Source organism: Poecilia reticulata, linkage group LG9 (assembly GCF_000633615.1).
Source record: "Poecilia reticulata strain Guanapo linkage group LG9, Guppy_female_1.0+MT, whole genome shotgun sequence".
Lineage (NCBI taxonomy): Eukaryota > Metazoa > Chordata > Actinopteri > Cyprinodontiformes > Poeciliidae > Poecilia > Poecilia reticulata.
Window position 1 is genome coordinate 10,258,682 of NC_024339.1, and position 11,811 is coordinate 10,270,492.

At 33.3% G+C, this 11,811-nt stretch overlaps 1 protein-coding gene across 1 annotated transcript; it reads left to right on the forward strand.

The window, feature by feature from the left end:
• The first annotated feature begins 1,515 nt into the window (after positions 1-1,515).
• Positions 1,516-7,187, forward strand: zdhhc12a (zDHHC palmitoyltransferase 12a). The gene is made up of 5 exons (XM_017306749.1): positions 1,516-1,781; positions 2,721-2,854; positions 3,015-3,104; positions 3,611-3,777; positions 6,785-7,187. The coding sequence occupies exons 1-5, from the start codon at positions 1,685-1,687 to the stop codon at positions 7,116-7,118; spliced, it is 822 nt and encodes a 273-aa protein (XP_017162238.1). The 5' UTR covers positions 1,516-1,684; the 3' UTR covers positions 7,119-7,187.
• Positions 7,188-11,811: the final 4,624 nt, after the last annotated feature.

Consider the following 11,811-nt stretch of genomic DNA (forward strand, 5'->3'; position numbering starts at 1 on the left):
TTTTGTAATAATTCATAAAGTTTCTAAAATGTAACCATCTGTGCAATTTGGATGTCAGCACATTTAAATATTACGTACTAAAAATGTTGGTTTAAAACATTAAACCAATTAAAAAATATCCCAAATGGAAATAAAATGCTGCAACTCTTATTTAAATAAAGAGCTGTTGTGGATTGTGTTGCCCACTTTAAAAAATACTGGGTTATATATTCAACACAATTTCACTCCAGTCTCATCAGATTTATGTAAATTTCTCACTCAGGCATAAAATGTTTCTGCTTAAGTTAAACAGTAATTTTCTGAGGACTGGACTGCTTGTACTTTTGCCTGACTGTTTCCCAGAAGCATCCGGGCGTCTCAGGAAATAAAGAGATTAAAGTCACACCGAAGTCTGTCAGGAAGTGACTCACCGTGCTTTGAGTAGACCGACGACTGAAAATGCTGTGACCTTTAAATTGATTCTTTCATCTTGATTGTTGGATGAGCTGTGAGCAGATCAGAGATGATTCATTATGAAAACACTACCAACACATCTAAAAAGGTTCAGTTATTTTTTAAAATAACTTTTGTTTTTATTTCTGCTTGGTAGACGTTTCAATCATCAAGAAGTTTTAACCAAGGAACTGTGACCCGCTCTTGTTTACTGAATTGTTTTCATTCAACCACATTGGAAGGTTATAATACCTATCAGACTGTTTTATGTCATCCCACTGCATCTTGATTTGGTTCAAGTCTTTACTTTAACTAGGCCACTCCAAAATCTTAATTCTTCTTTAGCCAATCAGATATTACATTGCTATCGCTCTTTGGATCAATGCAAAGTTCTCATGTTACGTCACAGTTTTGTAGCTGACAGCCATATTGGTAGGTGTCTGTAGCTAATTGTTAATAAACAAGCTCAAGCTCATTTCTATCCAACTTATAAACAATACAAGTATGTTACAACTATTACTCGATTCTAACGATTCTAATTTTTGAGTTTTTGTTGGTTTCAAAGCCATGGTTCATCTATGCTTTGCACTGTGCTTGCCTACCAAGATGGCGGTTCAGTGGCGCAGATCCCTTCTGGTTCAGACTTGTGGGAACTATGAATTATTGCAAACCCAGGATCTGAATGCCAGTATGTTGTCGAGCATAATCTCCTCTGCCATCATCTGTTGGGCCAGCGGCATCAGAACCACGGACTTAAAAACATAAAGAACTGGTAAAGATGGCTGCAAAGACTGATTCTTCACAAAATCAGTAAAATTATGGACAATCCTGAGAGTCCTCTTCATGAGACTGCTTTAGAAGTTTCTTCAGTCAGAGGCTTCTTCAAAGTCACTGTGATACAGACTGATGCAGGATGTCCTTCCTGGCTACTGCTATTAGGAACTTCAACAGTTCTTTGAAAAACCTTGGATAATATAAGTTACAACAATATTCAATTGAAGTATTTTGAATTTGATTTTAATTTGGATGACGAGAACATCTCAACTGTTGTTGAGTTCGCACAATTTGTCCTGCGGAGGCTACCATACCAAAACACGGAAGTATTTCATTTTAAGGGTTTCCAGTGAGGGCTAATTGGTGAATCTAGTTCCAAAATGGGTTTTACGTTTATTTCGTGGGGCAGATAAAGACATTTTGTGGATTTCTTTTGTTTTTTAGTCAGGACCTTACCGGAGGTCGTGTTGCTGTTAGGATGGTCCAGAGTCTGTTCCGGTCGGGTTTTCTGGTGCGGGTCGGTCACACCGTGCTTACCTGGGTCGTAACCCTCATCCTGTTCCTGCACAACACAGGTGAGTTTATTTAAACCATCAGTTTACCTGTACAGCAATGTCTCTGTCATAATAAAGATTATTTAAGTCCGATTAATTAGAGGCGTTTTGAGTTTTCCATCTTAGGTTCTGTTAAATGAATAATTCATATTTTTGCTGTTAAACAACAAACAAAGCAATTCAATTAAAAGAAAATAAAATTGTGGATAACGATGATGTGGGCAGGAAGGTTCTCCTGCAGCAGTCAGTCTTGCAACGAATCTGAAAAGGCCTCTGACTGACAACAACTGATGTATGACAATTTAATGACTGTTATGCGATCCTATTTAATAAACAAATAAAGTTGTCATATTTTATAGAAAATGAATTTGTAAATCATTGAAAATCTGAAAGACATTCAGTTTTATTTTTATTTTTTATTTGGGATCAATTGAAAATAATGGAGAAAATAAAATTCTCATTAGGAACAAAATTTTAGTCACTTTCTTGAGTCATATTTTTTATTTCTGGTCAAGTTTAATAACTTAATAAAAAGTAGATTTGGGTGCACCAAAGTCTTCTTTTGGAGTATCACTTACTGTAAAATTAAAGATAATTTAAAAAGCATGCTTATTAAAAGACATATATTATGTGTTGTAACTCATGTTTTCAATGTAAGATGATTTAAATGTTCAAATTAAATGTGTGTCATTCTTATACATTGGCATTAGAATCAATGCAGTTGGGAATAAAAAACAAAGTAAATTTCCAACATAAAAGTCAGAAATTTTCTAGAAAAACTTTGGAAATTTCTGATCCTGAAATGTTAAAATTTTTGTAGAAAAAACTCAGAAATTTTCTAGAAAAAAACAACGAAATTTCTAAGTGCTGAAAGTAAAAATAAAAAATAAAAAAAAAGCCAAGGCAAGACTCAGAAATATTGAGATGACTCCGTCTCATGAAAGAAATAAATGTGTGCAGATTTGCGGCGATATGAGGAGCGAGGAGAGCTGCTGCTGCCCGCGCTGTTCTTCCTGCTCGTCCTGCTGTCCGTGCTTTTGTACTTCACCGTCTCTTTAATGGATCCTGGGTTTGTCCTCGCCGACACGTTTAAGGTAAGAATCAATTTAATAAAAATGTGTTTCCTTACAAAAAAAAAAGCAGGCAGCAAGGATATAAATAGTGTTTACTATTTGAGGCACAGTTTATTAGCTGAAAGGTCGCCGTGGGCCTGGGTGTCAGATGTTGGCCCACATCTGTCTGTTTCGTATGCAGGGAGGTCAAGGGTCAGATGAAGAAATGGAGTTGATGATCCCTCAGCCGTCGACCCCTCGGCTGCGGCGCTGCGGATTCTGCCTGTTGCAGGTAACCGACCCCCGCCGGCTGCAGAAACTTCTGATCCGCCACTAAAACTTTCCGCCCAGCTGACTTCACATCCTGCTGGTTTAATCTGTTGGTTTATTCAAAGTTTATCTCTGGATTTTTTTTGTTTCACCTTGTTCAAATTCAGTAAAGGAATGCTATGTTGGTGCGTTATAGGTAGTAAAATATTTTATTTTCTTATTTAAAAAAGAAACCGAATTGTTTATTTGCATCTTTTAATGTATTCCTAAAATCCTTCAAAAATGCCTATGAGGTTAAATAAATATGAATAATGTGGCAATTGTTTTGTCCGATTGTTTAATCATCAGAATAATTGATTAATAAAATAATCAGTAGTAGATTTTGTATTTGTGAAACATTTCAAACAACATACATCATTTTGGTTGTAATGTGACAGAATGTGAAGAATTTAAAGTTTGTTTTTGTCGTCCTAAAGGAGTGACTGCATGATTAACAAAATGGCGTCTTGCTGTGTGTGTCCTGAGCAGCAGCCAATGAGAGCGAAGCACTGTAAGACGTGCAAACACTGCGTGCGGCGCTTCGACCATCACTGCCCCTGGATCGAGAACTGCGTCGGGGAGAGGAACCACCGCTGGTTCGTGGTCTACCTGCTGGTCCAGCTGCTGGTGCTGCTGTGGGCCCTTCACATCGCTCTGTACGTTCTACACGCTCTAGCATCATGCAAAATTCACATTTTGAACATTTATGTTCTTCCATTTGGGTCTCAACTGCTTCTAAAATCAGCCCAAGTGCTTAAAAATAAAAATAAGGGGGGAAAAACGAACATATCCACCATAAAACTCAATTAAAATTTGAGATTAAGCTCAGAAATCATCCAGAAAAAACAAGGGAGTTTCAGTTTGAAAAGTCCAAAATTTGCAAGAAATAAACCCCAGACATTTTCTAAAAACAAAAAACAGGAAATGTCTCAGTTTTCACTTTTTATATAAAAATTTGCCAGAGAAAAATATTGAGATTAATCTGAGAAGTTTTCTTGAAAAAACGTGGGAATTTTAGTTTTAAAAATTTTATATTTTGTAGAAGAAAACTCAGAAATGTGGGGAAAAATCTCAGAAATTTTTAAGAAAGATCCCCAAGAAAATATCACTTTGTTGAAAATTTACTAGTCAAAAACTCAGAAATTTGGAGACTCGTGTCAGAAATTTTCTGACTTTCACAACTCGAGAATGTTTGACTTTTCAAACTAAGAAACTTTTCAAACTTGGAAATTTTCTGAATTTGAAAATCAGAAATATTTCCAAGCTCAATAATCTGCCAATTTTTTATAGAAAATATCTGAGATTAACCGAGATTTTCTTTGCAGAAATGTACTGTTTTTTAAAAATGTATAGTGGCTCTAAAACGCTGTCAGACATTTTAATGTGTGAGTGTAAAGGTGGCCAGCAGCAGGTTACTTGGATTTAAAGTGACAGAGACCCTAAAACATCTCATTCTGAAAGCAGCTCAAAATATGCATAACTGAGCAGATTAAGATCCACTTATCTACGAATGATTTTGTTAAAAAATGTAATTAACGTGTTTTGTGACGTCATAGCATGTTGAAGGAAACACAGGAGGATGAGTGAGGGAAGCTGAGCGGTTTTATCTCTCTGCGTCTTGCTGAGTTAGGTAACTCATGCTGACCTTTAGAGAAAGCAGGTTGTGTAAGAGAAAGCTGCAAAGTGTTGTTCAAGAACAACAATCATGGGATCTGCGTGTCAAAGACCAAAAGTTTCCAGCTAAACGACCAGAAGAGCCTTAAAGCCTCATTCAGATCACAATTCTTATCTCATTTTAATTCTATTAAGCTCAATCTGCTGCTGTTTTTTTGTTATAATTATAAAAAACAAACAAAAAAAGCACTTTTAAGTTGAAAAAAACTAAATATGCTCGGATGTTTAAGACGAAACAATTACAAATGACTAAACAGTCGAGGATAAAACCGTCGAGAGAATCACCAGAAGGTCAAGAGTCACATAAAGGCTGTAAAAAAAAAAGACCTTATCATGTTTTATGAAATCTCCAAGGGTTTGAGTTTCAATTCAATGTTTTAAAGGTTTTAAAAGTCCTTAATTTCTTTAAAAACAAAGATGCATACACATTTTTTCCTCTGTCTGAAGTTAAATCAAACATAATTTATTCTGTTTTAGCTTAATTAGATTTAACAAAATTATTTATATTTCCCAATTGACAGCAAAATTTAATGAGAAATATTTTTTCAGGTGTAGAGTAAGAAAGACATTTAAAAATATAAAACTGTTAGATTTTAGTTTACCTTAGAATACTAACACAAGATCAGGCTAATACCAGTAATGAATGATATAAAATAATGAGCTGAAAATGTCTTTTTTTATTTCCTAAGTGGTGCTGGAAAAGTTTGAAAACTTGCCTTGAAAATGGTTGAAAAGTGAAAAAGCAGTTTTTGGGATCGTCTGTTAGATTAAAATCACTGGGAATCTGAACCTGGAGCAGAAGAAGACAGAGGAGATGTGATTAATCAGCCCTGACTGATACCTGAGTGCCTTACATAAGACACAGTAAACAACCTTTGGGTCTCTTTATCTGAGACGTCTTGAGGGAGGCTGAATCTCCAGACTCTCAGATACGGATCATTTAAAGCAGATTATATTCAAACATCTCTGCTTATTCAAATCTTCACAAGCTGCGTTTACATCGACCATAAAATGAAAAATGCCAATTTCTGAAAAACTCACTCGAAAATTTTTGACTTTTCAAATTCACAAATTTACTTTTTTTTTTTTATGGGAAATTTCTGAGATTAAAACTAAAATTTCTGAGTTTTTTGTTTTTTTTTTTCTTAAAATTTTTGACTGACACGAGAAATTTCATAGTTTTTTTCTGGAAAATTTCAGATATTTTTCTCTGAAAAAAACAAAACAAGAAAATTTCTAAATGACTCAAATGTCCTTGTTTTTTTTTATTTCTGAGATTAAAACTAAAATTTGAGTTCTTTACTAGTAAATTTCAGACATTTCAAACCCAGAAATTTTCATGTTTTTTCTGAAAATTTTTAGATTTTTTTCTCTCAAATTTTTGACTTTTCAAACTCTCAAATTTACTTGTTTTTTTTTTATGGGAAATTTTTGAGATTGAAACTAAAATTTCTGAGTTTTTTGTTGTTTTTTTCCCCTAAAAATTTCGACTGACACAAGAAATTTTTTTTCTGGAAAATTTCAGATATTTTTCTCTGAAAAAAACAAAACAAAAAAAATTCTAAATGACTCAAATTTCTTAGTTTTTTTATTTCTGAGGTTAAAACTAAAATTTGAGTTTTAGTTTTAGAAATTTTCATGTTTTTTCTGAAATCTTTTTGATTTTTTTCTCTCAACAAATGTTTGACTTTTCACACTCAAAAATACCTTTATTTTTTCTATAAAATTTCTGAGATTAAACTCTAAATTTCTGATTCTCCTCTTGCAAATTTTAAATTTTTCAAACCCACAAATTTCTTTATTTTTTCCGGAAAGTTTCAGATTTTTTCTCACAAATTTACAATTTTTCAAACTCAGAAATTTCTTGTTTTTTTCTAGAAAGTTTCTGATATTAATCATACAGTTTTTGTTTTTTTTTGGCAGAAACTTGCTCTTTTTTGTCTATTTTCCATGAGCCTAACTTGTTTTTTTGTTGTTTTTCTGCTCCAGCTCTGGGGTTTCTCCCGGCGTGACGTGGGATCTGTGGTTCCGGGCGAACGGCTTCCTGCTGGCGGCGCTCGCCGTGGTCGGGGTTTTCTCCGGCGTCGTGCTGCTGCTGCTGGGCTGCCACCTCTACCTCGTCTCCATCAACTGCACCACCTGGGAGTTCATGTCTCGCCACCGGATCGCCTACCTGAAGAACTGCGGCGGCGAGGAGAACCCGTTCGACCGCGGCGTTTTCTGCAACCTCTGGGATTTCTTCTGCATCTGCAGGACGGTGATGTGGGAGCAGGTCTACCAGAAAAACGCCACAGAAGACCTGCCTGAACTCAACGAATTTTAAAACGAAGGAAGTACTGACTTTTTTCTGGAGAATTTTTGTTATTTTTGTTATAAATTTCACTTCCAAGGAGCCAAATTTTCTGTTTATTATTCAAAGGGTTCTGAAAATGAGTAAAGAGGCAGCAAAAATGACAAATAAAGCTTAAAAAGTTGTAGAAACTGTTGATTAAAATCACTTTAGGGAGTTAAAAGTATTACCAAGTATTTTGTTTTTACTGCAAATATGTTAAAATAAGACAAAACAAACTTAAAAGTAACTTTTCAGCAAGATATAGGAGCTTATGTGTAAGTCAATAATCCACTAATATTGGTGATAATGGTAAAATTGCATACTGAGACCATTTTTAAGTAACTTAATAATAATAAAAATAATAATGCAAGTTTGTCCTTTTAAAGATAAAAAAACTTTAATTTTGTCAAGAACATTTTACACAAGAACTGGAAAAATATTTTAAATATTCAGAAAAAAATACAAATAAATGACTAAAACCATTAATTAAATGGATCATGAAGTCTGTAAACAAAATGAAAACTAAAATTAAGCCCCAGAATGCAAATTATTGAGCTCCTTTTAATTTAATATGCGGCTAATATTGCTTAATATTTAAAATATCTTCCAGATTCAGTGTTAAGTGTACTTTAAAAAAATGAAAGTTTATTAATCTTTGAGACGGTGAGCTTGCATTATTATGCAATTTTCTATGTATTACCTAAAAATTACCTCAAAACATCAGTATGATTGTGTTGCAATAATTTCTGGGTCAATTTATCGTCCAGTACAATTTTATTGTTGCAAACCTCATTATAGGTGAAATAAGACATTTTTACCATATTACTTATAGTAATATGGCACAAAATGTCTTATTCCACTCGTAGATTATTTCACCTAGTACTTCTTCATCAATATTACTGACTTATAAGAAGCTCCTAAAAGTTATTTTTGTCTTATTTCAAGTGTACTAACATATTTGCACTAGAAATTAAACCAAAAATACTTGGTAATATTTTGTGTTTTTACAGTGCAGACTTCTTAAAAGGCCCAATAACTCAAGTATTTCTGTGCAGTATTATTGTTTTTAAAAAAGCAACTTTAAAGCTTTACATTTATCGCATTTAATCGTTGAAAACAAAAACAAAACGTCTCGTTTTTGTTTCCATCTAATCCAAACCGAGTTTATTGTCGAGACCTTTTCCCATATTTACAGTTGACTTCAGAAAACGTCGTCACCAGTGTGTCTCCGTACGGGTGGTTTGACGTCAAAACGTGTATTTTATAAACACAGCTGAAGTTGGTTGTTTTTTAACATGTGGAAAAAGCAGATTATTGGTCTGAAAAGAGCTCCTTATTTTACTCAGGTCTGCTCAACATCACAGCACTAAATGCCTTTTAAGCTCCAACTGCCTGTGTTAGTAATTTATTTTTAGCTGTTTAACATGAAAACAAAGAGGAAAACATGTTTTTCTTTTTACTGTACTGATTTGTTTTGTATTTATTAATTACATTAAAACACATTTTATATGCATGTTGAGATCGAGTACATCTGTACATTCCTACTCAGGATGCTTCACTGACATTTAAATACATTTCTGACAAACATATATAACATGTAATACTCAGCAGCGGCAGCTTAAAGTGCTACAACAGTTTCCTAAATGTTTCGCTACAGATTCCTACGTCAGCTGAACCAAACAGCCAAAAACATCGACTTTCAGAGGGATAAAAAATGTGGAGGTTTTGGTTCAAAGCAGATGATTCCTTAAAGAGAATCGCTGACGAATGAAAAGGACAATATTCTGAAAACTTTCATACGATTTTTCATTTTCAGGGATAATTTTCACAGTTAATACAAACTGACATGGTTTTGTGCAAATTTTATTTAGTAGCATGAGAACAAGTTGAAAATATTAGGGCCATACTAAAAAACAAATAAAAAAAATAAGATTAAGGGAATAAACTCGCATGAGAAAGTCAATAATATGAGAATAAAGTCGTATTACGGGAATAAAGTTGTACGAAAATAGTCGTAATTTTACGATAAACAATCCTTCGGTCTTCCTGATAATTTTGAGTTCTAGATTTAACGGCTTTGTTCCTCCTCAGTCCAGTCGGCTTTCTGTTGCTCCTTAAACGTCACAACTGTGAACAATTGTTGGACATTTTAGGTTTTCCAGTGTTTGTGTTGTTCATTTTTTAAAGCTAAATTTCTGTTTTTTTTTTGTGTCAGGAAAGAGAGGAGAAGCCACGACTGGTGTAGATTCCACATGTTTGAAATGGAAAGGAAAAGGAAAATGATTTTATTTGTGTTGGCAGTTAAGAATTTATCAACAATTGTTAGATGAATTACAATCCAGCAGGACTACAATTCAAGACTATATGGATAAAATGCCAAAATCAAAACAGACTGCTGGATATTTGATGATGGAGTTAACTGTTCTAGACTTTTGATAAAGTAATTTTGTTATTTCTTATGGGAAACTTTTGACTTTTTTGTCCATTTCTTGTCAATGAACGTACATTTTGGCAATAATCTGGGTTTAAATGTTGTCAATTTGAGCTGTTAATGAAGTGGAAGAATTTCAAATTTTAGTTAAAATTATGCTGCATTCTATGGAAGCCCATTTCTGCCTATAAGAAAATATGAAAGCCCAACAGAAAGTTGTAATTATAAGCTTTAAAGTTATAATCACAATAATAAAAGTCATAGTTTTAAAGTCATAATCATGAAAGTAAGTAATTTTGAGTTTTAATATCGTAATCCAAATGGGAAATGATTTAAAATTTTACTGTCAGAATTTTGAGTTTTAATGTTATAATCCAAACAATATTAAATTTTCAGATTCATTGTCATAATTTCACTTTTGTCATAATCATGACAACAAAATCATAATTTCAAGCTTTAAAGTTATAATCATGAGCAGTAATAATCCTACTTTTAATTATTACTTAGCAGAGTTTCAATGTCACAATTTCGAGTTTTAAATTCATAACCACAACAATAAAAGTCACAATCCAGGTGAATTATCAAGAAAATGTGTTTTTTTGTTGTTGTTGTAAAGCCATCTCTAAAGTTCGTCTCTACCAAGACTTTTTATGGCAGGAATAGGCTTCCATAGATTTTGTGAACGTAGCAAATCAAAATGTAAAAGTCAGTTGCAGGTTAAAGCGCTTTGGTGCTTTAAACCTTTTGTATTTTGAACGAACAGAAATGATTTCCTCAATGTCTCATAAACTGATATAAAAACAAAAGAGTTAAATGTAAAGTTTAAACTTTTTTTTTTTTTTAAATACGTTGCATTTAAAGAAAAATATCAGCATTCTTCCCCTTTTACACCCTTCATTGTTTCTTTTTTTCTTACCAGTCCAAACTGAGTAGGACAGCAATTTACTTGCAAAAATAAATATGCAGACATTTAGCTAGAGCTATGGCTATAATACATTATCTATGGCTTCTTTTATAGCGCTAGCTATTACAGGATCTCTAGTGCACAAGCTAACCATGGCGTTGTAGCAAAAACATAAACCAGACGGTCTGGAAGGGACTGATATGTTACGACTTGTCTTTGCTACAGTTAATATGTGAAATATATTTGATAAACATCTGAAATCACACATTGGGTTAGCTTGTTTGTTTGTCAAGGCAGTGAGCAAAGCCTTTCACAGTGATGCATAGAAACGGCTGCAGAAGGTCCCCATAAAGGTTAATTACTGTAAATAACTAAAGATAATAAGCAAAGGCCACAAAGCAAGCTAAATCTGTCTTAAAAGGCTGTAACTGGCTGGTATGGTATAAATAAATGTGACTCATTTATTTACATTAGGTATATAAATGAATATATTGTAATTTTGTTGAAACTTTGTAACACTGACGATAGGTCAACCTTGTGAGTCACAAAGTGTATCTCTAAGCCTAAAGTTATGTTAAATATTCAATAGTTTTAAACAAATTTCACAATTGATTTGAGCAAAAAAAAAGAACAACTGATTATTTACCCCTTGGATCACTAAAATTAGCAATAATTTACAACTAAGTTTGAATATAAGTATATATATTTTACAAATTTTAACTTATTTTATGTTTTGGTTGGGGTTATTTAGGAGTAAATATGAAGATTCTGTGTTTTACAGCCTCAGCGAATCAAAGCTAAGCTAACAGCTTCTCATAGTCAAGCTAGCACTCATTGGACTTTCCACAATGACTTAATAACAAAGAAACAATATTGATTTTAAATGTAGGCATTATAACAAATGCAGGTTTTAGGAGTTTTAAAGTAGCATTGAATTTCCACAACACGATATCGGTAAAAGTACCAGCAGGTCTGATAGTTTTTACATTTTTTGTTAGCATCATAAAGATGCTAACGTGGGCCAATTTTAAGTCAAAACATCTGAATAACCAGCTCAGATTTAGGATTATAATTCAGTACTTTCCACTGGTGGAGCATTATTTGGGGATATTCCAGCATAATTATGCATCTTATCTGCAACTTTCTTCTTTATGTAGCAAGAATAGTGAGTGAGTGAACATTTTCAGCACATCTTTAGTAAAAACGAGTTGCATCTCCAGTTATTTAGGACGTATTTTTGTTCTTGTTAGACTAATCTAGAAAAATAAACTAAAAAAATGTTACAAACTATTATATAATGTCATATTTTCTTCAGGGATCCAATGTATTCAATTAGAGAGGATATGTTT